At 45.1% G+C, this 26601-nt stretch overlaps 5 protein-coding genes across 5 annotated transcripts; 2 read left to right on the top strand and 3 right to left on the bottom strand.

Annotated features, from left to right (window-relative positions):
• The first annotated feature begins 979 nt into the window (after nt 1-979).
• Nucleotides 980-3713, top strand: LOC131880270 (uncharacterized). The gene is made up of 8 exons (XM_059226855.1): nt 980-1175; nt 1391-1521; nt 1847-1973; nt 2048-2157; nt 2260-2479; nt 2548-3033; nt 3113-3256; nt 3320-3713. Exons 1-8 carry the CDS (start codon nt 1127-1129, stop codon nt 3415-3417), a joined length of 1365 nt encoding a protein of 454 aa, XP_059082838.1. The 5' UTR covers nt 980-1126; the 3' UTR covers nt 3418-3713.
• A 4802-nt stretch (nt 3714-8515) lies between these two features.
• LOC131881331 (uncharacterized) lies at nt 8516-13565 on the top strand. The gene is made up of 4 exons (XM_059228168.1): nt 8516-8937; nt 9998-10450; nt 10518-10612; nt 10857-13565. Exons 1-4 carry the CDS (start codon nt 8658-8660, stop codon nt 13473-13475), a joined length of 3447 nt encoding a protein of 1148 aa, XP_059084151.1. The 5' UTR covers nt 8516-8657; the 3' UTR covers nt 13476-13565.
• A 1154-nt stretch (nt 13566-14719) lies between these two features.
• LOC131881335 (pyruvate dehydrogenase E1 component subunit alpha, mitochondrial-like) lies at nt 14720-17173 on the bottom strand. Its single transcript, XM_059228171.1, has 8 exons — nt 16997-17173; nt 16600-16904; nt 16402-16532; nt 15752-15916; nt 15573-15679; nt 15361-15506; nt 15180-15282; nt 14720-15108 (listed from the first exon to the last, which is right to left on the bottom strand). The coding sequence occupies exons 1-8, from the start codon at nt 17051-17053 to the stop codon at nt 14923-14925; spliced, it is 1200 nt and encodes a 399-aa protein (XP_059084154.1). The 5' UTR covers nt 17054-17173; the 3' UTR covers nt 14720-14922.
• Nucleotides 17174-17584: 411 nt separating this feature from the next.
• Nucleotides 17585-21873, bottom strand: LOC131881333 (macoilin-like). The gene is made up of 8 exons (XM_059228169.1): nt 21648-21873; nt 20855-20996; nt 20627-20753; nt 20401-20548; nt 20106-20293; nt 19544-20014; nt 18968-19480; nt 17585-18458 (listed from the first exon to the last, which is right to left on the bottom strand). The coding sequence occupies exons 1-8, from the start codon at nt 21746-21748 to the stop codon at nt 18139-18141; spliced, it is 2010 nt and encodes a 669-aa protein (XP_059084152.1). The 5' UTR covers nt 21749-21873; the 3' UTR covers nt 17585-18138.
• Nucleotides 21874-23149: 1276 nt separating this feature from the next.
• On the bottom strand, nt 23150-25248 carry LOC131881334 (histone deacetylase 8-like). The gene is made up of 6 exons (XM_059228170.1): nt 25106-25248; nt 24675-24892; nt 24419-24602; nt 23999-24247; nt 23738-23930; nt 23150-23672 (listed from the first exon to the last, which is right to left on the bottom strand). Exons 1-6 carry the CDS (start codon nt 25149-25151, stop codon nt 23285-23287), a joined length of 1278 nt encoding a protein of 425 aa, XP_059084153.1. The 5' UTR covers nt 25152-25248; the 3' UTR covers nt 23150-23284.
• Between the last annotated feature and the right edge of the window lie 1353 nt (nt 25249-26601).

Here is a 26601-nt window from a genome sequence, read left to right as displayed (position 1 = left end):
AGAAATAAAGAGCCGTTTCTCCTCCCAATCTTAGTTTCGACTCACGTTACTTCAAGTTTCTACCCTCTGCCTCCCTTGCATTATTCGTTGTATCTCTTGTTCTTACAACCATCGTATTAGCAGCAACGGCAACAACGGCCACCGAAGAAAACTTCACGTCTACAAGCAACGCTTATGAAATCACAGTTCTAAGAATCATTTGCCTCGCTGTTAGTGCTATGATATGCTATTTAAGAGACAAAAAAAACACCAAAGAAGATACTACTCATAAATCAATCATTTGTCGTCGTCTTTATGCTTTTCCATTTAGACGCCGGCCCCCAAAAGGCGTCTTCTTGGGGGTCTCCCAGAGTGTGATGGCCTCAAAATTTCATTCTTAATTTAAAAGGGCCAAAAATCCAATTTCCACCTGGTCAGTTCTTTGTGGTGGACAAGCGGATTTCAGAGAATTTCTTACATATTGATTAGGTTTATGAGCGCGCAGCGCGGAAAGAGGCATGAAAACCCTATTTCAGGAAGCCATGAGTCAACACATTTTGGTCAATTCTGCTATTCATACAAGACCCACAACCAGAAGGGATATGAAAACATTGATAATCATGAAAAAAATGGTAATGTTGTTGTTACTACTGCTGTGCTGCTGCGAGATGCGAAGAATTACGTCGTACAAGAGCTTTCGTCAAAGGCTTAGCGAGCCCTTTGTGAAATCCGCTCAGACAGGAATGAGCTTGTGAATCGTTTCCTCCGCCGAGTCATGAATATGTCATGCTTGATTAATGTCAATTAGATCAATGATTCAACATTGGCCATCGGACCATTTGGACAAATCCGACAATCCACTGTTTGGATGAACTTCCTTTCGTCACTCGTACCGCTCACCTACTCTCGAAGTTGCTTATATGTCTGGTGAAATAGGTCGTGATTGAGAAAGACGAGCGTAACAACCGTTTGAGTTCGACCGCTTGTTGCCTAGAAACTTTGGCTGAATAATAGTGATTGTGATTCGCTCATAAGCAACGCCAACATCGAGGGTAAAGAGTCGATCTCGTTCGAATTCGAAACAAGGTTCATCATTGGTCAAGATCCCATTGGTCATCTTCGACAGACCTGTCTTTGGGGCGATAGAATGTGGTTTCGAGTGCTTCTAGTGGCTCAAATACTCTGGGAGAGCTGTGGTAATGTTGCGGTCTCTTTGTGTTAAGGACCTCCATGTCCCTTGAGGATTCCTACTTCCTCTTTCCGGGGTCCCGTAAATCTCCGCACCTTTCATGGACGGCGGAAGGAATGAGTGGGAATCACAAAAATTGCCATCGACAATCAATTATTCAAGTCTTAACAAAGAAGGCCGACTTTTCCCAAACTGAAGATGTCTGACACTCCTTGGTTTCAGTCTGTTTGGATGATGATCCCAATTCTACCTTAATCTACACACCGCCGTCATGTACCTTCGTCAGCGAGATTGATAACTCCACGTTGGCTCATGAAGTGAATAAACGATGTATGAATTTGATAGCCTCAAAGGTAAACCGGCTTATGGAAGACAAGGCGTGGTGTAGTGGTGAGGGTAGATTCCTACAGTACATGAAAGTGGGCCCCGTTTCAAATTCTTCTCCCCGGCCTTTTTTCAAAGGACGTTTTTAGATGCTAGTCACCCCCATCGACGCATAACTAATTTGTTTGGGACCCAAAACTGATCATTGGAAAAATTAGCCGTTGCAATGGCCGGCTTTGGCCTGCGACTTTATCAACCACCAATAAAGAAATCATATCCCACGTAGCTGATAAAGTCCAGCCATTGTGCGGCACGAACGAGTGCTTATTACACTTTTCACGTGCTCATTTGCAGATCGTTTCAAAGTCCGGAGTCAAAGGTGTGAACGTCCACAATCGAAAATGCGGGGTTCACAACGCTACCACCATCGACTCCATTCATCAATCCGATATTTGTTTGTCCCAATACGATGATCCTATCGGTATGACTTAGAGCCTTTCATGACTTTATTATGACACTCAAATATGTTTCTTTTTTATATCTGTTTCAACCAAGGGGTGTCTTTCATTCATGTACTAAACATCGATAATGAGCTTTACTTCACCGACTATCGAGATGTGAAAAAGAAGCGCTTTATGAAAAAGAGGTCGGATTTGGAAGATTTGGTGAGAATGATTTGGGCTACAGAAATGTAGAGCTTAGATTCTGCTTAAAGAGAAATCCCAAAGTTTCTTGGCACTATAGTTGAATAACAATTATTGTTTCAGTGGAACAGCAAAGTTTTGAAACATATGCCAGACAAAGGGTTTGAACGAGCGACAGTTCTCAGGATTGTAAATGCTTCCAATCTTATCAACGTTTTTGCCTTACTTCAATTCGCCCAAGCTGACGCCAAAACCATCTACGAAGGCATCTTCAATGCCAATATGGCTACCAATGGGTCGTTCGGTCAGTTCAGAGTCAATGTCTCAGCTTCTGGAATCACAGGTTCGACGTACAGTCACAGACAGTACTTGGAAAACATCTAGTTGATTCTCTGATTTGATTCACTGCAGACCCATGGAATTGCGAAAACCTGACGAGCATCATTCAAAGAGTTCCCAGGGTATTGTGGGAAGCCTCCGAGGGAACCCAGCTAGCCAGTAACCCAATTCCAATCGGTCAAACCGTAGACTTTGCCTGTCCCGAAGGGTTACAGCTAAGCGAAGACATTGATGGATTTGACAAGTACGACAATAAGTTTAGTCTGGTCTGCACGGTGCTCACCCGCTACGATGAACCCGAGGCATGGCCTCAATGCGTGCCTCGTTGCGGTGATACGATTGAACCACCCGCTTCCTCGTTAATGAATAAGGTGCCTTTGAACACGTATGTTCCGGCCGGGAAATTTGCCCACTATGTTTGCAACGACACGTCTCTGGGCGTGGAACGTGGAGGGTCCGAGTTCTTGAAAGTGCTTTGCATGAATGATGCCACCTATGACTACCCGCCCAATGGAACATGGCCGGTGTGCGCCAAACGCACCACCACAATGAGTCCAGGTAAAGTCTTTGAGTCGGGAACATTTTGATCAGCCATTAGAACATATTGTGCGCCAATTCTAACACATTTGTCTTTTAGTTTTGCCTATTGGAATCAAATCCTTTTTGGATAAGCAAACCTCACAGTTGCAATACAGAGTGAGACAGACCGGTTGGACGGCCGAATTCGAGCCAACGGAGGGCAAAAATTGGGTGATTCTCGTTGTCCTGCCCTACTTTCTTGGTAAAGTTTCTTCGATTTTGGAAACTGCTGAAACTGATTGACTTCATTGAGGTTCCATTTTAGGTCTGACTATTCTGATTCTGTTTTGTTGCATCATCTCCAGAAAAGATAGTCCTCTCTACAAAATGTGTAGTGATTCCGAAGAATTTAAAAAGATTTGAAGGCGGAGACTTATGGAAAGCTGTGGTCGGCCAGCGTAAAATCTTCGTCTCACTTAATGACTAGTGTTCCTGAGCATGCTATCAAAAAAAGAAAAAGAATGTCCGTGTCAGCACTTATTGTTAAGTTAGCTTCTAACTTTGCATAGCAAGAAATGCTTAATGTCTAACGGATGTTTCGAGAAATCCAGCCAACCGAGAAATAATCAAGAAACCTAAAATGTGTCTTCATACACCCTTACAAAGTAAGCCTTACTTTCGAGGGTTAATAAAACATTAATTCCTTGTTTCATGTGAAACGAGTTCGAATCCATTGAACTAACAGTATATCAGACTTGTCAGCTCAAAAAGGCAACAAAAAGGCAAAAAGGGGCAAAAACAGCAGTCCAGAGGAGAGGCGAGAAACCGAATTTGGGTTGTGGCTGACGACATTTTGGCCATACACTGGGAAACAAAAGGAGTAAAATTTTAATTGGAATTTGATTTTGAAACCCAAAAAGAGCTGCTTATGAAAGGCTACACGACAGATAACGTATCAAGTGTTGATAAGAATTAAAAGAATGAATTTCAACAATAAACAGGAGCAAAAGGGCTTAATTGGCGTAATTTTGCTTGCTTTTTTGGCACTTAGAGATAGTCAACGATAACATGTGTAGTATCACTTACATTTTCAAATGATGCGATAAGATGGCTAGAAATAATCGTACTCGGACAAAGTCTAATGAATTTCTAAGCCGTGTAAGATATGGCATGTCAGCCAATTACAATCACCCACAAGATGCATTACTGCAGATATGTATCGAAAAAGTTAAAAGGCAAAAACATTGAACAAGGGGAAAATCATTTTCATCAGCCTGAGAAAATGGACTGTATTCAGTCCAGTCTATTAAAGAAATATGTGCACTCCTGTGAGACATTGAAGTAGCAGCTGTATTATTATATCAGCACAAATTTTGGGAGGTCCCTGGGGTACTTTTCACTAAAATAAAGGTCCTAAAAAAACAAGTGACAACGAGCAGTAGTAGACAAAATAAACTTTTCTAAGGATTCAAATTTTTTTGCAAATATAGAAAATCTGATGTAGACAAATTAAGTCCAAAAATAGCTTGTTTTAAGCTAAAAATTATTATTGTTTTGCCATTCCAAATTTTCGCACCGTTATCAAGGGGTCGACAGCAACTTCAAGGTCAAAGTGCTTTCTCTTGCTACTCATCCACATAATCAATAACGAATGAAACCGTAGAAAATAATGCCAATTTACATTGAAGTAAGCTTGCAATATTCGAAGCTTTATTGGTCGCCATATGCGGCTGATTGGATTTTTTTTGGTTTGTTTTTTTCACGGGCTTTTGTAACTGCTACAGGGAATGCAATCCCCAGTACTATGAAAATGAAAGGTTATAATTCGTCTATTCATTACCTTTCGATCTTTATATGATATTTGGTCTACCAACGAATTTGAGTTGGCAGACCGAGCTAGTCCTTGAATGTAGGGTTGATCTGGAATGCTATCTAAAAATTTGTCCAAGTCTGACTTGAAAGATGCAACCGGATCAACAAGGCCTACGTATTCCCTACGAATATTAGAGGCAAGCAAATTAAACAATGAAGGACCCCGAAAAAGAAGAGAAGTGGAATTCCTCGTTCGAACTAGCCTGGATTCTCGAGGACTTGAAGGTGCTCTCAAAACGCACATGTAAGCCTCTAGAATTGACCCTAAATCCTGGGTTGGGACAAAGCTCATGGATACTTTTGAAGACGTACAGTATCAGATACCTTTCGTACCTTCTCTGAACACTGTACAGTCCCAACTTTTTTAGTCTTTCCCAATACGAGAGCTCTCTTATTTCTGTGATGTTCCTAGTGAAACATCTTTGGACCTGTTCGACCTTCTGCAAACCTGCTGAACTCATTGGAGCCCAAATGGGTGAAGCACATTCAAGATGTGGTTGAACAATTGACTTGTACAGAGTTAGCATCGTGATGCTGTCTCTGGACATAAACGGGCGATATATCCAACCACACATTTGAAAAGCTTTACCCACCTTCAACTGGATATGCTCATCGAACTTTCCATTATTTTGGAAGACTACACCTACATCTTTCATAAATGAGACCTACTCAATATCTTTACCTCCATTATCTACGAGTGGAGTATTCAAAGGTTTTGACCCAAAGGTCATTGAGCGGAATTTCATTAAATTCAGGGCCATATTACTCTCAGTAACCCAAGAGTAGATTCTTTCTAGGTCCTTTGCAAGACTAGTGGAATCTTGGCCATTCCTACCAGAAACTAACTTTGTATCGTCAGCATAAGAAGAAAGACTGGCAGTAATACTAAGCTTTTGAAGCGGGGCAACGAATATTAGAAAAAGGAAGGGCTCTAAGATGGAACCCTGGGGAACACCTGACTTGACATCATGTATATCACTAAGGGATCCCTCAACCTTAACAATTTGCTTCCTATCATGAAAGAAGCTTCTTATCCAATTGAGAACCTTGCCTTGGAACCCGATGTCATGAAGTCCATTCAACAAAAGGCCATGATCTACCTAATCAAAGGCCTTGGCAAAGTCGAGATAAACTACATCGACTGATTCATGGCTCTCCAGTCCCTCAATAACCTGATCTATATGTTCAATCAGTTGGGTAACCGTGCTAAAATGTGCTCGGAACCCATGCTGGCTAGAAGGAAGGACTTCATGGATATCAAGAAATTCAACAAGTTTGAACTTCATGATCTTCTCAAACACCTTCGCAATATTCGAAGTGAGAGAAATAGGCCCATAGTTACTGGGGAGCGACTTATCTCCCCCTTAAAAAAGTGGAACAACGTGAGCTAATTTTAGTGAAGATAGACTTGCCCTGATCCAAGATGCAACACATCGAGTACGAGAAACAGGAGCAAGAACCAGTGAGCAAGTCATCAGAAACTGAGATGTCACACCATCAGGGCCAGGAGAGCTAGAGAGTCTCAAGTACCTGATGGCCTCTAAAGCATCTTGATCTGTGACTACAACATCATCTAAACGCTCAACTTGACCGACCTTGTCAATCTCAACAGACTCATCTTCAGAGCAAGGAGCTGTTGCTTCTGAGCTCAGTGGGGTTAAAACACACCAGCGAATTGATCTCCATGCATGTTAGCCATAGCCTCTACATTACTAATGGCTTCCCCATTAACTTCAAAGGCCCAACAGGGTGTTTCATCTTTCTCTTAGAGTTCGCATAAGAGAAAAAAACCTTGGGATTCGACCTGACCTCCTGAACCACCTTACTCTCAGTTTGTAACTGGTCATTTTCGATGGAGGTCTTAATCTTACCCTGAACTACGTCCAACTTTTTTTGGAACTATTCAAAGTGCTCTTCAGCCTTTTTGCTAGTTTGCAACTCTTCTTGAACAAAGTCTTCCTATATTTTGGAATTTTTGTCCGTGTACCACCTTTCGGAACACATTCAGAGATTGCTAAACTAGAGCAAACTTCCTGAAAAACTGAAACTAATTTATCAATGGCTGCATCTTTGGAAGGTTCCTCTTTCAGAATTGAAACCTGGTCCAGTTCTTTTATTCCTTCTATAATCAATGTTCATCTTTGAACTTGAACTTAGCCAGACCGACCTTTTTGACCTTTTTTACTCTAAAGCACGCCGGCTTTTGAATTATGGTCGACCCTACCTCGAGAACATAATGATCTGACAGATTATTAGGTGTCACATGGACGTACTGGATCAGATCAGGGTCATTGGATCAGATGAAATGAAATATATTCCTTAACTGCTAGTTTGATGTCTTAGTGCTTGGTGCATTCCTAGAAAGTGTTTTAATCATTTGAATTTGCATTTGTTTTTCAATGTTTGTCTTGATGACTAATGCATTGATTTCTATGCTTATTGAATAGTTTTTTAAGAGAACATTGGCTGTTCCTTCATTTCTGTTTTTCCCAGGATTTCTCTGGTATGTTTCCCCCAATTTTTCTTAGCTGGAAATTCGAGAACCCTACAAGTGCTCTTAAAACTTACCTTTTAACTAAGATTAGCATCCTCGTTGGAACTAAATCTTGGCGACAAACAAAGGAGCGTTGCAAACCATTGATTTTCTAGGAGCTGATTTAAGGATCCGCCTTGGTTCGTAAAAGTTTGATTAGGGAGATCTTTTATTCATCACCGATAGAAACTCAAAATGTTCTGTCATCCTACCCCAAAGAGAAATCATTGCGTTATATTTCCTATTTGACACACTTCACCATCGACCAAGTGTAATGCACTGAGAATGAAAAGAATTGAACGATTTCTCGCTTTCATAGTAAGACTATTTTGAGTTGTCACTGTCCCTAGTCAGTCAGTCAAGGGTTAGTACTACCCCATTCTCTAATTCGGGGCTAGAACTATATTCGGGGCCAATGGCTGGGAGACGAAGTCGAAATTGAGCCCTACCTGAAACCTGGAGGTGAAAGGGGAGGGGAAGGTAGGAGCCGTAGGAGCCCACCGTATACTCAATACTCATAGCATTCATAGAGGCAAACGGCAGGCATTCTCATGTTGGGCTAAATGAGCACCGTGAATCTCTAGATCCATGACGTCGTCTAACATCTGTAAGTTGTGTACTGTAGGGCCTCGAGTTCATTTTTCAAAGAGATGAGTGACTCATGCATGGAAGGACACCTTTTTTCGGCTGAGGCCTCGATGACGCATGTCTCTCTTGTCATGCTTTCCCGCCCAGCATTGGGTAGTATATACTACATACATAGTAGTAGTATGGTAGGAGGATAGTAGGATATGTGGGAGACATGGGGCTGCCAACCTATAACCATCACCGCCCACCAAACCAGCCTCGATGATTGCGTCATGCCTTGGCTGGTCCAACTCTTTTCTTTATACCTAGGTCCAGCCCATTCCATTCAGGTAGGTCCCTGATCTCAGGCACAATCCATATGTTCTCGGTTATCACCGTTGTCACCGTTTGTCACCCTGACCCGAGTTCTTTCAAATCGACAACATTTCCAGTTTTGGGTTCCTTCAGTCCTAGACATCCTATAGGACATCCATCTAGATCCATCTTCATCATCAACAACAACAACAACTTCCTCCCCCCAATCCAGAATTGCCCAGAGGGGGGGGGGGGATCCGCCCGTTTCTGACTGACTGATATCTGTGGCCTGAGCACTGAGCACTGCCAGTGATGCGTGTGGGTACGCCCTCGGCCTTGGGCTGCTGACCGCTCAGCTTGACTGGTCAGTGGCGTGATGCAGGGGCCTCATTTGGCGTCGGGACCGCTCCGGGTCCTGGCGCGGCTCGCGGTGCTCATGGGGGTGTTGGGAGTGTTGGGGGTCTGGGGCTCGGTCCGTGCCATGGATCTGGCATCGGATGATCGTACCTGTGGTGTGGCGGCGGCCGATGACGGGTGGCGTTGCAGCTCGGGCGAATGTATTCCTAGTGAGTGGTTGTGCGATGGCGAGGCCCAATGTCCTTACCCCGATCGCTCGGATGAAGAGGCCGGATGCCAGGTTCACGCCCAATCCACCCGTAAGTCGTGTAGACGCGCAATGTTACTTCTTTCAACTCTAGCTGGCTTTCAATCCCCCCCTCTAACGACCTATGTAACTGCACTGGCAAGTGATCAATGATCAAGATAAACGTTATTCTCCACCGATTAGTTGGGGGTGCGCATTTTTAAATTTAGACCAAAATGTTATAAGGTTTAGATAGAGACTTTAAGGGTTATTAATATTGTGTTAGGTTAGGTAAGATTAGGTTAAGTTTAAAAAAGTAGCACCGCCAACTAATCGGTGGAGAATAAGGTTTACCCAATGATCAATGATCAAACACGTAATTTACCATCCATAACCTTGGGGTCAAGCATGTCAAGCAAGTCAGAATGCCCAGATGATCTAGGTCATAGGAACAACGAGTTAGTTTAGGATGGAAGGATCTTTATATTGTGAATATCCAAAAAGTTTGAAACATATATTTTCTTGGTGAGGCTTTTGATCCCATTTTTTTGCTTGAGCTGCATCATTCTAACCAATTCAGAATGAGACCGAGTCATGGACCTGTTCAAAATGGTGCGACCGAACAACCAATGAGTCAACAATAGTCAAGATACTCAAGCTATCAAGAAAACATCAGCTTATAATTTTTCTTATTTTTGAAGTTCATATTCGACATCCTGCAAAAAGCACTCGTAATTTCTCTTGGACCAAGTAATGAATAATAACTTGACAGATACGTGCCGAATCATTGTTCATAGATCAACGGTTGATGATTGGCTTCATAGGACCTAAATCCAACAACAACAGTTTAAGTTTAGTCTGGTGGGATTAGAATTATTATAACTCTAATAAATATAGCTGTAGGTAACACTTGACCATAACCACAAAACTTCAAACTTTTATTGATTGAATTGCTTTCGGAATGGATATCTGATCAAATTAAAAGCATTCTAAACTAAAAGTGTACATACGCGAGTTGAACCTAGCGATTGACTGGCGATCTGAGAAGGTAGCAGAGACCTTTCCGATGATATCAGACATGAGGTACATAGCCTTTGAATGGGTTTGAGTTATCAATAACGCTTGGCTTTCAGCATGCAAGTCTTGGAACGGCCGACTTTATGTTCCCTGTCCCGATCAACCCGGCCGATGTGTGGAAGACGTCCAAGATTGTCAAAATCCGGAGTCCTCCTGTCCTCATGATAATGAAGGACTACTCTGGCGGTGCATGGATGGCCGTTGCATCAAACGGAAGCATTTGTGCGATGGCTTGGCTCAGTGTGAGGATAACACGGACGAATCCTTGGGGTGCAAGCTTTTCAATAATGACACGGAATGTCCGTCTTGGTCCGGTCAACTCCACGTCCCTTGCCAAACCAGCAATGAATCCAGCGCCCTTCTTTGCACTTTGCCCGAATTTGCCGACAATAATTGTCGGCAATGCGAGAGAGCGAATCTGTGGCGGTGTAATAATGGCCTTTGCATCGAAAATGTACTCGTCCAAGATGGTTACGTTCATTGCATGGACGGCTCCGATGAAAACTTGGGTAAGGCTAGATTTGAAGAATTAAAACTGTTGGCATGATGTAATGGTGATCTTGTTGGCTTTAATAGGTCCGCTGAAATGGTGGATTTTCCTCGTCATCACGCTCGTATTCGGTTTGAGTGGAATGGTGCTATCGTTCCTTTATCGAATTCTCAAAGACAAAGTAAGTAAAGGGAAAACATTGCGGATATATTTTAAAGGGTAAACTAGAGACACCATAGTAGAACTACTAAAGTGGATATAAGGTAGATATAATTGTTACTTTCAAAGAAGAGAAAGGCAAGAAGATGAAAGCTTCTTGTATCGAATTCTAATGAAAATCTGTATTTTTACGCGCCAGAGTTTGCGCCTGTTCTGCTCGAAAATATCGCAATACGGGTGGTTTATAAGATTTGATCTCGTTTTAGAAACACATCTTCGATTGCGGGTTTTGTCGGTCCAGTCGAAGTGGCCAAAGTCAAAATGAATTTGAAATGATGGTCGACTCTGCGTTTACCGAACCACCCGACGAGGGCATTCTTCCTTTCGACTTGATCCAGATCCTGGACAATCCAAACCAATGGAGCGACGATCACACGGTGTTACCTCGTGAAAAAGAGGCCATCAGGATTTATGCCCGCGTTCATCAGAATCCCAAGTTGTACAAGAATCTCTACCGGTTCCTCGTCTACCGGATTGCTTCGCCCCAGCGATTGGGTCAAGTCATGGAACTGCTCCTGAAATGGGAGCGGGATTTCCACGACGGCAGTTCTCATGGTGCCGCCGCCTGTTGGCGACTCCATTTAGGTGCATGTGAAATATTGAGTGAGGTTTTGGCCGCTACCAAACCCCGAGGTGTGTGTAGTACCTATTTCGATTGGTATCTGCCCGTGAAAAACAAGCTTCGGAAATGGAGACTCGGTTTATCCGACGGTCCACGGAATGTGGTCGAAAAAATATACCAGCTCTTCAACACGATTTACTACATGATCAAGCCCTTTTTGGGAGCCACGTTCTTCTATTTTGATATGATGAAAGACATTGCCATTACGTGGATGTTAATGAAGACTTTGGTGAATCTTTCCAGTGACACACCAATAAGATCGTTTCCTTTTGAGACGTTTGTGGTGGGTGTGATGGGCTGCGCCATTTTTGGGTCTTTTCTCATGGGTGTGTACATCTCGTTTTCGTATTCGGACCACATTTTTGAATTGTGTGACCACAAGCACACCGCGCCACGAACTTTAAGCTTTCGAACCATATCGATGATGGCTTCAATTTTTATGCCGGCTTTCATCTTGGCCAACCATGTGTTCTATTTACAACAGGAATACAAGTTGCAGCGAGAGCTTCAAGACCCCGAGCTCTCGTTTGACTTTCAACCATACAAAAGTGCGTCCACCTCTAATCTAAAGAAATCGGGCAAAACCCCTCACCCGCATCTCGGCCCAAGTTCCATTCCGAAAGCGGATTTCAGTCAAACCCTACGAATGACGACTCTCTTTCAACAGATTGAACGCTCCCGGTACAAATGTCATCTTCATCGACGAATCTACTCGTGCTATCGCATTGCCTATGCATCGATACAAACGTTCTCCGTGATGATGGGCATGATCGTTATCATATTTGTCGATGCCAAACCCAGTCGGCGGCACAATAACGTGCTTGGAGCTTTTTCTCAGCGACTCCGCGATTTCTTTCAAGTCGCTCAAACAGAGAACTCGCTTCTGGTGGACCTTGACATCGTGCGGAACGTGGTCCTGGGTGGATCCATTGGATATTCATTCGTCATCATAATAAGCGCCTTGCTCCGATATGTCAACCAATGTAAGGGCACGTATCTGAGCCGCACCGGCAAGGTGTTCTTGTTGTTATACTTTGGATGTCACCTCACTGCTCGGGTGGCCCTCTTCCTGGGAATGACCATAACTGCGCAAAACACGGGCACCTTGTTTCCCGTGACTCTCATCGCCACGTGCCTTTTCATATTCCATGCCATTATCATTTATTACTTCAAATGGAGGTTCGTGAAATGCTTCAAAGAATCCCGCTTTGTTGAGCGAATCGTGCATGTCCTGGCCAACACGATAGTGGCCATTCCGTTCATGAAGTGGAATGTGGACGTGGTTAATGCCAAAACTCCGTCTACTTTCAATCTCCACCATCGAAGTCTCAGTTTTCCGTTAACCGTGAAGAGAAGGCCGGTCTCTGAGCCCTCACGTCCCGATGCATTCAATCAATTTTCAATTTCCAACTTTTGTCAGATCATTACTGCACCTCTTGTAAAAGAAGTAGGCAATGTTCGCCAAACTCTAATTGACCTGTGGTGGAACAATCCTCAACGAGACTTGCATGTGAAAAACCTCAGACAAGAGCTTCCTCAAACATTGTCCTCGTTAACCGATGAGGACCTCAACGAGGATTTGACTTTCTTGTCCGAGAACGGGTACGTGAATTTCCCGTTGTACCATCCGCATCGAACCAAGTTTGAATATTTCTACCTCGTGCTCATTCATTTTGTCGTAAATTGTATCTCTTTTGGCTTGGAAGTGTTCAATGGAGGAACACCTACACAATCGGGGCCTTACTATTCCTGGGACGTGCGGCTGGCCACGTTCTTTCTCGGAGTCGTATTCTTATGTTTATACTACAGGCATTACCATATTCTCCACGACTTCAATGTGGGAGGGTGTTGTGATTGGGAAAACTATTGGAGCGTCATCTTTTGTGTCTCATCCGGGGAGCCATTGAAAGCGATTCTGCGGGAGGAAAAAATGCGTTACTACCTTCATCCCGAAGAGCTTTCGTCTCCCTCGTCCCATGAATCCGATATCCAAGATTGCACGTGTCCAATTCCGAGCCACAATGTAAATCGAATGGGTCCTTCAGCCGCCACCGTCACCACACAAACGAGTGTAATCGAAGAACAACCAAAGCTTCAGACAAACCAACAGTATCCCGAGCAACCCACGGCTCCCCCAACCCCATGCTGTGAGGAGACATCACAAAGTGCTGCCAAAAAATTCAACGGTCCAAGCAGTGTGTAAGAATTTGCTATGTTTCGTGCTGGTGCCATTCATAATCTAATGAGTAATGTTATTTCGTACAAATAAAGTTTATAGACACAAGAAAGTATACGTTCTATCGGAATTCGATTTCATTCACGCCCAGGTTAATTTCCGGTAGACTCGATTCAGTATCAGAAATTGATTGACAAAAAAAACCGTGCCGTCTGGAAGCTACTAACAGCATCTCAATGGTGGTTTCGTACTCAGCTGGTGAGTGTGAGATGAGTTCCAAAGTCAAACCCAGTTATGGTTGAGTCATCGATCGTGCTTCTTCTTCAAATACGTTCTTCGACTGGCAATCCAAATGCGTTTGTCTTCTTATCTTGCCGCTCACTTCTTAACCGCCCGTCTATCCAAAGGAGATGCTGAGCCTGGTTCGACTTACTCTGGTCGACTGGAATCGTATTGTTGGCCTGAGGGCATCGTAACTTGTCTTTTCTGCGGACGGAATTCTTGGAAATGATTTCCCACGAAGGAAACGAGCTTGTTCTCTGTTTTTCTTGGCGTTTTCGATGGTGGTCAAATTGGATCTCGAGACTGCCAGTCTTTTGGATGTATCTCCCATCCTAAGATGTGGGCTAAAGTCAAGCATGTGTTGCAGATTGGATTGAAGATACTGAAAGGCATTGTGGTGCGCGTGGTAGCGAGCATTGAGTTCTTCATTAATCGAGCTCATCAAACAATTTCCAGATGGATTTCCTCGAAATTACAAACGTGTCTTTATCCCCTCGACTTGGAGCAGTTTTACCTCCCTCCATCATCTCTTGGCACGCCTATTTCGGAGAGAGAACATTCCTCGAGAACGGCAGCATCAAGCGACACCAAAGATGCTTCCGAAACACCGATCGCCCGGACCAGGAGCTATTCAAGTGGAGCTGAACCTTCCGACTCAATCAAAAGTATGCATGATGCTAAAATCGAGATCTTGACGATATCCCGGAAAGAGGCTCGCAACTTGGTAAAACAAGGTAAATATATCCAAAATTGCAATAATTACGAAACTTCAGTGCAAGATCAAGATTCTCTCCTTTAAGGAGGACGAGGCACTTATCTTTTGCGATATGGAAGTGATAAGGAACCGATTCTGGTGGTGTACGATGGGGAGGAGACGGTGTACAATGTGAAGGTTCACTTGGCCGATGACGGGCGCTTTGGATTGGGTACTATTAAGTATGGGAGCGAGGTAAGCTGTATTTTCATCTAACTTGCCATACTTTGGAGAAATCGCTTAACGTTGTTTTATTTTTGTTCATTTTTAAGAAATTCTATTCACTTCACGAAGTCGTCAGACATCATAGTCGAACACCATTGAAGGTTCAACCGCTACGGCCCAAAGAGAAAGCTTGGGAAAAAATTCTTCTGAGTGATCCCATTGATAAGGCGGGATTAGCCAACCAGGGTGGAATGAAGCGCCCATTTGCACCGTTTAGATGTTCTGGGCTGTCTGAGTCTTCTTGTGCTCGTGACGTTCCCATGGGAGAAGACCACGCAATTTGCCCTCCAGGTTGTTCTCATAAACATCATTGAAAAGCTCCTCAGCATTGATCTCGGGATCACTCTTGGCTTTCTTCACTGTGGCATCGATCTCTTTACGAACCTCTTGCTCCATAGCCTAACAATGTGAAATGAAGTCATGATACCATCCAGCCTTGAGCAACGATGCTTGATCAACACCCACGTTACCTTTAACTCATCGGCATTAGCCAATCCAGCGGAAACAATCTTCTCCCTGAATCCGGTGATGGGGTCTCGAGTTTGTCTCATTTCTTGAACCTCCTCGCGAGTTCTGCAATCAATCAAAGAAGTCCTCGGTCACTGGACAAATGTAACAGACACGCACTGTCATTGAAATAAACCTCATTACCTGTAACTGGTACCGGGATCTGACATGGAATGACCATGGTAACGATAAGTGGTAATTTCATACACCAAGGGCCCCTTCCCGCTACTACAATAGTCCAAAGCGAAACGAGTGGCCTCACGGACAGCCAACACATCCATACCGTCCACCTGAGCAAAAGTTAAGAAAAATTTGAAAACATGTTCACCCAGACCCATGAATGACATTCGTCTGACCTGCACACCGGGAATGTAATCGCCCCTCGTGTGGAAGGCGGTCGAAGCTGCAGCGCGATCTTGAGAGGTGCCCATGCCATAATGGTTATTTTCGCAAACAAATACAGCTTGAAGAACATTAAGAGTTAAAAAATAACCTTCAGCTTTATATTAGCGTGCCAAGCGTAGCTCCCACTTACCCGGTAGGTCCCAAAGCTTGGCTAGATTATAAGCTTCATAGATTTGTCCCTGCTGAGCAGCGCCATCGCCGTAGAGCGAGAAATTAACTCCACCATCGTTCTTATATTTATGGGCGAAGGCGATACCGGCGCCCAATGGCACTTGCGCGCCAACGATTCCATTTCCTAAAATCAGAGACAACAGTCATATTCATCGTTCAGTTTCAGAGATTTAAGTTTCACCTAATCGGACAGTGTCTTCTCGAGTGTCAATTTCAGAGATGCCTACTTTTAGTTTAATCTGTTACGTTTAATCAACCTTTACAAAAGTTCGAGCTTTCAAGCTCCCCAAGCTATCAACACTGGCCATTTACCGAAAACGTGTAGCTCCGGGGTAACCAACAAATGCTTTCATTGAAAATCGGGTTCGTCACTTAGATTTTGACCCCTTGGTCTACGGCTAGCTAAATTTAGCTTTACTACTACGATCTCACAAACATCCAACCCTTGGTTTTGAGTGGTTCTGCTTTTAATCGGCTTAAATGCCTTTTCCTCGCACTAATTTTCCCACGTCTTTTGAGAGACAAACTGACACACCCCAGACCAGAGCCGAAGTCAGTCCCCCCCCCCTTTTCCGAGAAAACCCAACAAGTGATTGATTGGTCACTTACCTCCGTAGAAGTTCTTCGCGTACATGTGCATGCTGCCACCTTTGCCTCGCACACAGCCGGAAGATTTGCCGGTCAACTCCGCCAACACGCCCAACGGCGGCACGCCCATGACGTAGGTAAATCCATGAGCCCTAAAGGAGAGGGGACCTTAGACCTTCTAGATACACGCCATCTACCGCGGATGTTTGGTTAATTTACCGGTAGGATGTGATCACGGTATCCTGAGGGCGCAATGCGGCCTTGATGCCACAACAGATAGCCTCTTGACCCGAGCAGAGATGACAGAAACCGCGGATGGCTTTCTCTTTGTACAAATTGGCCGCGGCCGTCTCCATCCGGCGAACCACCACCATGTCCTTGTAGTAAGCCAAAGCCTCATCCCGAGTCAAGGACGTGGTCGTGGCCGGTCCTGACTCCAATAGATGCAGCTTGAAGGGCTCGATCTCAAAGGAGGCCTCGTTGACTTGGCTGGACAAAGATCGCCACGCGACCGGGACACACGCCTATTCAGTGGGAAAGAAGGACACACCTCAAAGTCAGCCCCATGTTCATGCATGTAATGTAAGGCCAGCCAGAGGGAGGGCGTCGTTCGTACCTGAGCGGGTGATCCCAAGAGGGACCGGGCCGTCCATCGGAGGGAAGACAAAGCCATGAGGAGCGGGCGGGACTGGGCGGGACTGGGCGGGACTTGGCGGGTGGGTCGAAACACAACCCAAAACCTGAAGAGAATGGCCACCAAGAAGAGTAAGTGCGAGCTGTTCACAGAAAGGTGATGGACTCGCTCCACTTGTCAGGAATCAACAAACATCCAAAAAGGACAACAACAGCTGAACCCAGCGTGACCATAGAGCAAGAAAACCCCTTGAGTGCAGAACATATGCACAGAAAGGGGGGTCACAAATCACAATTCAGTTCAGACGTGTTCCCAAAGATTTGGTACATGGTTCGTTCGTTTTAGCTCACAATATCTGATAGGGGAGATAGTGGCACGAAGAGTATGAGCTAAGTATTGGACTAAAGTCTAATAGTCAAAGAAGAGGAAGCCATTTTGGAACGGGACTAAACCGGCTCAACACTGGGCTTCCATGACAAGATTGTCGGAACGTGTTTCCGAGTCCGGTGATTTTGGTCCCGATTTCGGCAGAAGAAACCAACGTTGGGCACGTTGATGTCAAAGCAGGCGTAGCTTCTTTTTTCTGTATTTTCTCGTTCACAGGAGAAACGGGGGTTGACACAAAACAACAATTCATAAAGAACAATTAGTAGTTTACCAACAGATTATAGAAGTAGCAGTTGTAATAGTAGGTTTGCTTGTGACGGATGGATTGGGGAGCCAGGCAGGCTCCCGTTTCCTTCCAGATGGATTGATTTCCGTTCGGGAGTTGTCGAGTGATGCGACGGGGTCAATTGGGCAATTGGCGGGCGGTGTTTCTGGCGAGTTGTATCGAAAAGGAATGCGGGATGAAGGAGTGATCAAGAATCCTTTGAAATCAAAGGGCCCGGCACCCGGCAATCAAGGATTAGGTTGAAGAAACGGGCGGGTGGTTAGGTAGGCAAATTGGTTGGAAGGGGTGGGCAATGAGTGGTGGGTGGGTTTGGTGATTGGTTATAATTGTGATGCAAGATTGGATGGTGCACAAGTGAAGGTAGCTTTAGTGGGTAAAACGACGGATTAAGGGGACCGGGATAAACCAGGATAAGGACACAAGGACGGGAAGAGACAACGCTAGAAACACTTTAGAGGTCGGAGGAGTTGGAGCCGTTGGTATTTGACGAATATCCGCCCGGATTGCCCCTGGAACCGTAGATCCCATTGGACGAAGAGCCCGTCAACTTGTCTTTCAAATCTGCCAAGCCCAAAGAGGACATCTTGTTGCTTGTCGGATACGAGAGATCCGTGGAAGCGGGCAAGTCCAAGGAGAGCGTGGTCGGAGCGGAAAAAGTGTTTAAGCCGGCTGAACTTACACCATAGCCTGTACTGGAAGGCATCACGGCATAAAACTCCGCTACTCGGGATTTCAAGTCGGATATTTCCTTCTCCCTTTGCAGCAAAAGGTCTGAAAAAGAAAATAACGTGCTAATTTAGCTGAGCAGCATTTCATTTGACATTCCAATACATATTTTAGCATCACCAAGAGCCTTAACACGGTTATTAAGATTAGTCGAGAAGTCCTCATCCGATATAGAGGAGTCGAAAAACGCAATTCGTACTTAAGTTAAGCTATCGTAAAAATGAATATTGAATTACAGAGAGAAAGTTCGAGGCAAGCACTCTCCTTCTCCAACATTTTTTTAAATTTACAATTCCTCCTGGTTCTTCCCTTTTTCTTGGTCAGAAACTATGCTCCCTGGTTTGTCCAAACTATGATGTAAGACACAACCATGGGTTCTCGCGGTTTTTAGAACTAGGAATTGCAGCCCAAAGTTTGCATTTTCCCGTTTCAGAGGATCATTGGGCATAAATGATCTGATATTTGGTTCGTCTTCTCAAAAGCCAAGTTTAAAGCACTTCTTAAAGACTGTCCCCTCCCATCTTATTCACGACTCTCAATCACTTTTCACTTACTATGCTTAATACTGATCTCCCGCTTGGCTTCTCCAAAAGCGGAGAGCAAGTCCATCTTCATCTTCGTTTCGGCTGACAAGTTCTTTTGCGTCTGCTTGTTCTTCTCCGCCAAGGTCTTGACCGTATTAACCAAAACCTCAGGCTCGCCGTGCGTCTCCTTGAACTTCCGGAGCACGTACAAGTCCTGTTCAGCCCCGTGGCAACGCTCGCGAGCCGCTTGCAACTCGTTCCTGAGCGTGGCAATCTCGCTTTCCAGCTTGGCCACCTCGCTGCGGGTTTGGTGTTGGTGAGCGGTCCGTTCGGCGTTGGCGGCCTCCTTCTTGGTCTTCCTTTCGGTTTCCAGCTTGATTTGGAAATCCGTCTTCTGCTTCCTTTCATCGGCCAACTTCTTCTCCAAACTGGAAAGGGCAGCCTTCTCACTGGCTCGGGTGGACACCAGACTGGCAATTCGAGACTCGAGCACAGATTTTTCCACTTGGAGGTTAGATATCTCAGACTTGAGGTGACGTTCACCTGGAAAGAACAGTCCCGTTTAGAGGTACCTTGCGTCAGGTTTTGGTTCTGATTTTGACTTACTACTCATGTACGAAATGATTTGATCACGCAAATCGTTCTCCTTGTTACGGGAGAGCTGTAACTCGATCTTAACCCTCTTCAGATCTTGCTCCATCTTGGCCATGATCTCCTCCTTGGTGGGAGCAGGTTTGTTTTCTTTGCCTTTCTTCAGTCCTTCCTTGGCAGACGACGAATTCGAAGTTGAGGATTTGCTGTTGTTGGACTTCCGATGGTCGTCATCACCCGGTGATTTGTCTTGGTGAAGCTCGTGCTCAGGGACAGGCGTTCCATTGGGCCATTTCCCCGAGATTCGATTGGATGAGGAGGAGGACGTTGATGAGGAGGAGGAGGCATCCGCCCCATTACAGATCGGATGACCGTTCACTTTTTTGTCATGGTTGGTGTACCCGAGCAGCCCCTGAGCGCTCGTCACCGACGTCCCACTGACAGGCGTTCCCAACGTCACGGCTCCATCGGGACATTCATCACCACCTGGAAAAGAGTCAATTTAAAAAATCCGACATCGTTAAGCGAGGGCCCTGCGAATGAGCCGCAGACAATGAAACTAGGCCGAAACACTTACAGGGTACTTTTTGAGGAGGTATGGCATAGAACGCCTCATCTCTGACTGGACCGGGCGGTAACGCCTCCCGGAGGACTTGGAAAAAGCACTCGTTTTCTCTTTGGACCTCTCTCTGCCTTATGACTCGCATGCGATATCCCATGCTACTTTTAAAGCCGAAGCCTAAAGTGACCACCGGATATCCGATACTGGAAGAACAAAAACACGGGATGAGGGTCCAAATTCGAACAAACCATATTATGAACCAATGGTCCGTGAGACCCGCTCGGTGGGAATAAATCAGCCATCCACTTACCAATGAGCCGCAAAAGGCCGACAGAGATCTAAATGAAGCGGCAAGTGCTTTAAGTCCACATGGGCTCGAAACTCTTTCAAGCGTATCGAGGCCTCCACATAGACAAAAAGGATCCACAGCACAATGGTGGGCAGACACACGCCCTTTTCTGTAAAGAGAATCAGTCGATTAACCAACCCATCCCATCTGTCTACGACCTGGCCTCGATTCGAAACCGGACACTCACCCGTATGCCACACATACTGAACCCAAACATAGGTGCTGGCGGCAAAGAACAACCAATGAAATGGGATGAACAGAAAACAGATGAGATCCGATGTGACGGCAATGCAGATGAAGAACACGGAGAAAGCCTGTGAACCCAAATGAGTGGATGAGTGACTGGATGGGACAGGCCCGTGAACGGCCAGCCACCTGGCCGCATCGGGTGGGGCATAATCAAATGAATACGAACCAGGCCTTGATATTTGAAGGAATCGTAGACGCTCCGCATGAAAAGCCAGAATGGCCACAGATATTCGAATCGGAACTCGAGGAAGTAATCTGCCAAGAGGACCAACATCCACAAGAACAGTAACTTGACATATATCAGCGAACTGGAACAGCAAGAAAACACAACGCACGCATGAGACCGGTTTGTCTTCGATGAACATGACTGCCCGAGGTGTCAACGTCATTCTCCACCAATAATCAACCCTAACCTCACACGGTACTGATAACCCGTAAACTCATATATCTAACCCTTATAGCCATTGGCCACAATTCTCAAAAGTCAAAAAAAGTCAAAAAAACCAATGAAGTGTTGGAAAATGGTGGAAAATAAGGTGGTCTGCTTGGAGGTCAAGGGCCAGAGGATAAAATGATCGGCCCATGCAAAGGCTCATCATGCTCAATGTGGAACCATTTACCCATCCATCCATCCATCCATTCATTCATTCATTCATTCATGTAGCCATTCAGCCTGGCCAATTGGGTATCTGGATATGCTCTGACCCGTGGCACACTAACCGCTTGCCCTCCCAAAGCCCCGGATGCCAGGCAGAAGGAGGTCCCAGGCTCCCAATCCCCCTGACCCCACGAGCCCATCCTTCCCATCCTTCTCCAACGGTTTAATCAAGCCGGACGGTAATAGATGATTACGGAAGATTGGACCATCGTGGACCAATGTGGACCCATGGACGAGCATTTGGCCCGCTTTTGATTCGGTATTTGGGTAAAATGGGAAGTTGCGGAACTGCGGAACTGACCTGCCAAAGAAGCTCTCGGCCATCTTGGGCGAGCGCTTGACGGGTCGCCTGAGTCGACCGGCCTCCAAGGGCCCGGCCACGCCTCCAGAACGCCTTTTCATGTTGAACGCATACACAAGTTCGAGGTGCCTTTCTCGCTGGAAATTCTCAACCTCCAACTTGGTCGTCGTTCGTCCCTTGGTCTGTCTGCACTCCACTGCACTCCACTGTACTCGCTGTACTCACTGCACTGAACACACTCACTTCATTCGCTCTCGCTCTCGTTCGCTCTCTTGCTTAGCTGCTATTACTTGTGCTTCTGCTAGACGTGTAGCTCGATCAGCCCGCCTAACTCCGCCTGTTATTCCTCTTCTGAACGAGGACCCTCCGCTGGCCCGTGCCTCGCGTTGCCTTGGTTCTGCTCTTTTCCTTGATTTCTTCTCACCACGCTGGCCTGTGCATGAGTCTGGGGCCATGCTCCAAGACAGCGTGCCGATCCATGCCGATACCAGGATACTGGCCTGCCGCTTCAAAGGGCCAAACCCGCTGCTAGCTGCTCCTCTCAGCTGACCTACCTGCTGTTCGGCGCAACAATTTTCGAACGGCCCTTACCTGCTGGCCGCTAGAGGGCACTACCTCTGACCTCGCTCGGAAAGCCAACTACACTATACGGTCTCCCTCCCCATCCACATCTCTCTTTCCCTTCCCCCGTCCACCTTGGCCTGGCCATGGCCTGGCCCAGACAGGCGGAATGGCTTTCCGATGAAAACGCACACACTGCCATCGACGGCGGGAACGGGCAACTGTATGCATGGACTTGATCGAAAAGTCAGCCGATTCAATTCAGGTTGGCCACTTCATTTCAGGGATAGAGGGATGAAATATATTTGAACTCGGGGTGGGTGCGTCACAATGCATAAATAAATAGCCTGAGGCCATCGATGTTGTTAAATAGTGGTTGAATGTCCTTTGCAAAAGCCACCAATTCATGAAGACTGACCAAATATTTGAAAGAATTAACTAACTTAGGCCCACGTTGATTGACAACCACCAGAAACCTCTCGTACTTATTGTAGATAGACTTTATAATCGATTAATCCATCCAAGTTTCGCACCATACATGTAGGTCCTTTTGTTCATCCCAAAGCGTGTTTTTATGGTCATTGGGTCTTTGCCGTAGTCAAGACAAGTTCAAACGTTGGTTTACCAACTTATTGAGCAACTTAACGGGTATTACAATCTTCACAATAGCCAGCATAACTGGCATAAAATTCTACACTTTGATATGCCTCTAAATTTTCCAAGTCAAAGCCGCACAATCAAGACAAAAAAAGTCAACTTCCTTTTGGGTTAAACACTTTGATCACAAAATGGCTCGTACCTAGGTTGCGTGATTGAAGCTGAAACCTGCGGTGACTTCCGCACACCAATATACCATTAATTACCATTGAAAAAGTTTCTTTGCATCATATCAAATTGGCAAGTTAGCGACAGCAGAACAGCAATAGAAACATAAAAGGCAATGACGGTTGGTCTGCAACTATTTCCAGTTGATGTATTCACAGTACACAAGAAACATGAAATTCGAATAACCGACATTGTGGTGGTATTAATTGAATCTATTGTAAAATAATTCGCCAAAGAACTGCTGCTAACGGTCATGAAATAAGATTTTGACCATAATTACCGGACTTACTTTTAAGGTCAGAATTTTCATCTTTGATATTACTCTTGGTTATCAAACGGTCGTAACTCGGCCCGTACTCTAAGAAATACAAATCATCCTCGGGGATATCTAACGGCAGATGAACGGACATAATGGAAGCCATGACTGACGTCCAAGTAATGGCAGCCTTAGTCCAGATATAGCCCCCTCCGCCTAGAAGAAGCAGTGGCTTTTCCAAGCGCTTCAAAATGGCCACACAATTCACATACGCTTCTTGGGTAAGGTTAAATCCACCTAAAGGATCACCGTTCAGACCATCGCAACCGAGTTGACAAACAATCGCGTCGGGTTGAAATTTTTCCAATATTCGGTCAACTAATCTGAATAATAAATGACAAGCGATATGGAACATTAGCTCAGATGTTCTTCATTCACGCCAACTTACCTTTGGCATGTGCGAGTAAACCTTTCATCCGTGGTGCCGCGTTTCAGAGGTACATTCAAGGAAAATCCTTGGCCTCGCCCTAGACCTTGATCTTCGGCCGTGCCCGATCCGGGATAGAAACCGGATTCCCACAAATGAATGGAGGCCACAAAAACGTTGGGCGTAAAGGCAAAGGCATTTTCCACCCCATCCCCTACCAATCAGAAGACAAACTTTCAAGCGAAATTCATTTTGGGCATGTCTCGCAAAATCCGAGCTTACCATGGTGAATATCTAAATCCAAATACAGGACATGACTGAAGGTCTTCTTCAGCTCGAGAATGGCTAGGACCGCGTCGTTGACATAACAAAACCCCGCGGCATGATCCCGTTGGGCGTGATGCCAGCCTCCATGCCAATTAACACTCACTTGGCCAGAGCCGTTGGCCAGACATTGGGCCGCTTTGATGGAGCCTCCTCCTAAGACCCGACAAACGGTCAAGATTTTAGGCAAAATTGGACAATCGTGCACTAGCAGGGGTACAAAAGGAAATCGATTCAGGTCACAAATAAGTATGAAAATGAACAATCATCGTTTGAGCCCAACTCTGAGATGTCATATGCTGTTAATAATGGAAACCATTGGACCCACGAAATCGTTTGACATCGACTTGTTAACAAAGTAAAGAAGACGTTACTAACAAAGTCCGTAGTCATCCAGCACTTCATCCGGCAACTCGTCATCGGCTTCCAACTTTTGCAAGACTTCCAGATAATCCCAAGAGTGAAAGGCATTCAGATCTTCCACCGAGGCCAAAGGGGCGGGTATCACTTGCAATTGGGAAGTGATACCATAGCTTCGCAACAGACTAGATACTCGGGAGGCCTAGATACGAGAAGCACTTATGGCGTCAAAAAACCTCATTCATGACTTGTCTCTTCGCCAGTCCAGCCTTACTCGTCCTCGAATAGCGGGCAGATCGTCGGCCACGGCCAACAACCGTGGATCTTCAATCAAGCACACGGTGATGGGCGTCGTGGCCGTTTGGACAATGTTGCCCGAACTTTGAGCTGGGTGGGTCAATCCGCTCGGAACTGGAACACTGGATGGCCCATCGATATTCATGTCGGGCCCCAAGGTCGACCTTGACGTGAGTTTTAATTTTGACCGGGGGACTTTGAACAGAAATAGCCATGGTGACCAAATGGTTTTGACCCAAAAGAGTTAGATGTACCACCGGAAAAGCCCATTTTGGCGGTAAAAGAGCCAGATTGAAATCGAACATGAGTTAAAAGAGAGCTAGATTGAAACCTTGAAAGTACACCTTTTTGGTGTGTTTATGTGTTATGTGTTTTATGGGCCAAAAAGATGGCGTGAGTGTGACCTACCTGAAAGTACGAAGTTTTTGGTTAGGGTTGTCAAAGTGTGAGGCATTTATCAAGAAAGCAGCCAGGAGAACAGTAGATGGCGATAGCTTCTATAATTGATAATTATATAACTTGAAAACCTATACTGAATCTAAACACAGCCATGTTATTTCAAGAGAAATAAAGACAGCCTATGCAAGTCATTTATGATTTACTATAACTTGACAAAAGTCTGTTGTTTAATGGTATATGGCTTTGTAAAACTGACAGTGTGACAATGTGGCACGTGGTTATTTGGTTCCACTCTGCGTTCTGTACATGCTAATTAATGTGGTTACGTTGAAGCATTTGGAAATGAATAAAGGACTCTCGTTCTGACCTGGCTGGAGTCAGCAAGCTTTTATTTCGAGTTCTTAGTCTTAGGAACGCACCTACGCGCCTTTGGATTAACACTACAACAATATCAATAGTACAATATTTCCTAAGCAGAATTTACATTCTTGTTAAAGTTTCCTGAAAGAAAATACAACAACTTTCCAAATTTTGCGACAAAAACATAAAAATCCGCCAAAGACGCCAGCAACTGTATATATAATACTTGAGAAATTTAGACTGTGCTCCACCATCTCTAAATGTGTTCCACAAGGCGGGGCACAGTCTAAAATTCCGAAGTATAGGAAGAGTTTGTTCAAAAAGAGTTGCAAACTAGCAAAAAGGCTCCAGAGCAATTTGAATCCAGTGGTTGTGACTAAACTTCAAAGAAAGTTGGATTTAATACAAGGTAGAATTAAGGCCTCCATTGAGACAAATCAGTTGAAAAAGGAGAGTAGGGTCGTCCAGGAGGTCGGGCCGAATCCGAAGGCATTTTTCTCTTATGCAAACTCTAAGAGAAAGGTGAAACACCCTGTTGGGTCTTTTGAGGTCAATGGGGATGTCATAGACTATGTCGAGTCTATGGCCAACACACTTGGAGATCAGTTCTCTAATGTGTTTTCAACTCCAAAGAGTTAAGTACCAATAGCCCATTGTTCTATTGATGAGTTTGTTAAGATTGGCAAGGCTTGTCAAGTTGAGCGTTTGGATGATCTTGTAGTCACAGATCAAGATGCCTTAGAGGCCATCAGGTACCTGAGACTCTCGAGCTCTCCTGACCCTGACGGTGTGAAATCTTGGATCAGGGCAATCGCTCCCCAGTAACTAAAGGCCGATTTCTCTCACTTCGAATATTGCGAAGGTGTTTGAGAAGATCATGAAGTTCAAACTTGTTGAATTTCTTGATATTCATGAAGTCCTTCCTACTGGTTAGCATGGGTTCCGAGCACTTTTTAGCACGGTTACCCAACTGATTGAACATATTGAGCAGGTTATTGAGGGGCTAGAGAGCCATGAATCAGTTGATGTAGTTTATCTCGACTTTGTCAAGGCCTTTGACAAGGTACGAGTAGATCGTGGTCTTTTAGTTACCAGGCTCCATGAGATTGGATCCAAGGCAAGGTTTCAATTGGTTAAGAAGTTTA

The sequence above is a fragment of the Tigriopus californicus genome, chromosome 5 (genome assembly GCF_007210705.1).
Source record: "Tigriopus californicus strain San Diego chromosome 5, Tcal_SD_v2.1, whole genome shotgun sequence".
Lineage (NCBI taxonomy): Eukaryota > Metazoa > Arthropoda > Copepoda > Harpacticoida > Harpacticidae > Tigriopus > Tigriopus californicus.
Note: the sequence above shows the minus strand (reverse complement) of the source record. Positions and strands in the feature narration are given on the sequence as shown.

Coding starts and splice junctions, on each gene's coding strand:
- LOC131881335 (XM_059228171.1), bottom strand. CDS start 17,053: ATGGCTTTGTCTTCCCTCCGATGGACGGCCCGGTCCCTCTTGGGATCA. Junction 15,917..16,401: donor CGCGAAGAACTTCTACGGAG/GTAAGTGACCAA, acceptor CTCTGATTTTAG/GAAATGGAATCGTTGGCGCG. Junction 15,109..15,179: donor CTAATGCCGATGAGTTAAAG/GTAACGTGGGTG, acceptor TCACATTGTTAG/GCTATGGAGCAAGAGGTTCG.
- LOC131880270 (XM_059226855.1), top strand. CDS start 1,127: ATGTGGTTTCGAGTGCTTCTAGTGGCTCAAATACTCTGGGAGAGCTGT. Junction 2,158..2,259: donor GGTCGGATTTGGAAGATTTG/GTGAGAATGATT, acceptor TTATTGTTTCAG/TGGAACAGCAAAGTTTTGAA. Junction 2,480..2,547: donor CTCAGCTTCTGGAATCACAG/GTTCGACGTACA, acceptor GATTCACTGCAG/ACCCATGGAATTGCGAAAAC.
- LOC131881333 (XM_059228169.1), bottom strand. CDS start 21,748: ATGAAAAGGCGTTCTGGAGGCGTGGCCGGGCCCTTGGAGGCCGGTCGA. Junction 20,997..21,647: donor GCCGAGAGCTTCTTTGGCAG/GTCAGTTCCGCA, acceptor TTGCTGTTCCAG/TTCGCTGATATATGTCAAGT. Junction 20,754..20,854: donor CCTTCAAATATCAAGGCCTG/GTTCGTATTCAT, acceptor TTGGGTTCACAG/GCTTTCTCCGTGTTCTTCAT.
- LOC131881331 (XM_059228168.1), top strand. CDS start 8,658: ATGCAGGGGCCTCATTTGGCGTCGGGACCGCTCCGGGTCCTGGCGCGG. Junction 10,451..10,517: donor CGGCTCCGATGAAAACTTGG/GTAAGGCTAGAT, acceptor TGGCTTTAATAG/GTCCGCTGAAATGGTGGATT. Junction 10,613..10,856: donor ATCGAATTCTCAAAGACAAA/GTAAGTAAAGGG, acceptor ATCTCGTTTTAG/AAACACATCTTCGATTGCGG.
- LOC131881334 (XM_059228170.1), bottom strand. CDS start 25,151: ATGCCTCACACTTTGACAACCCTAACCAAAAACTTCGTACTTTCAG. Junction 24,893..25,105: donor CAAAAACTTCGTACTTTCAG/GTAGGTCACACT, acceptor TTCTGTTCAAAG/TCCCCCGGTCAAAATTAAAA. Junction 24,248..24,418: donor GCTGGATGACTACGGACTTT/GTTAGTAACGTC, acceptor TACCCCTGCTAG/TGCACGATTGTCCAATTTTG.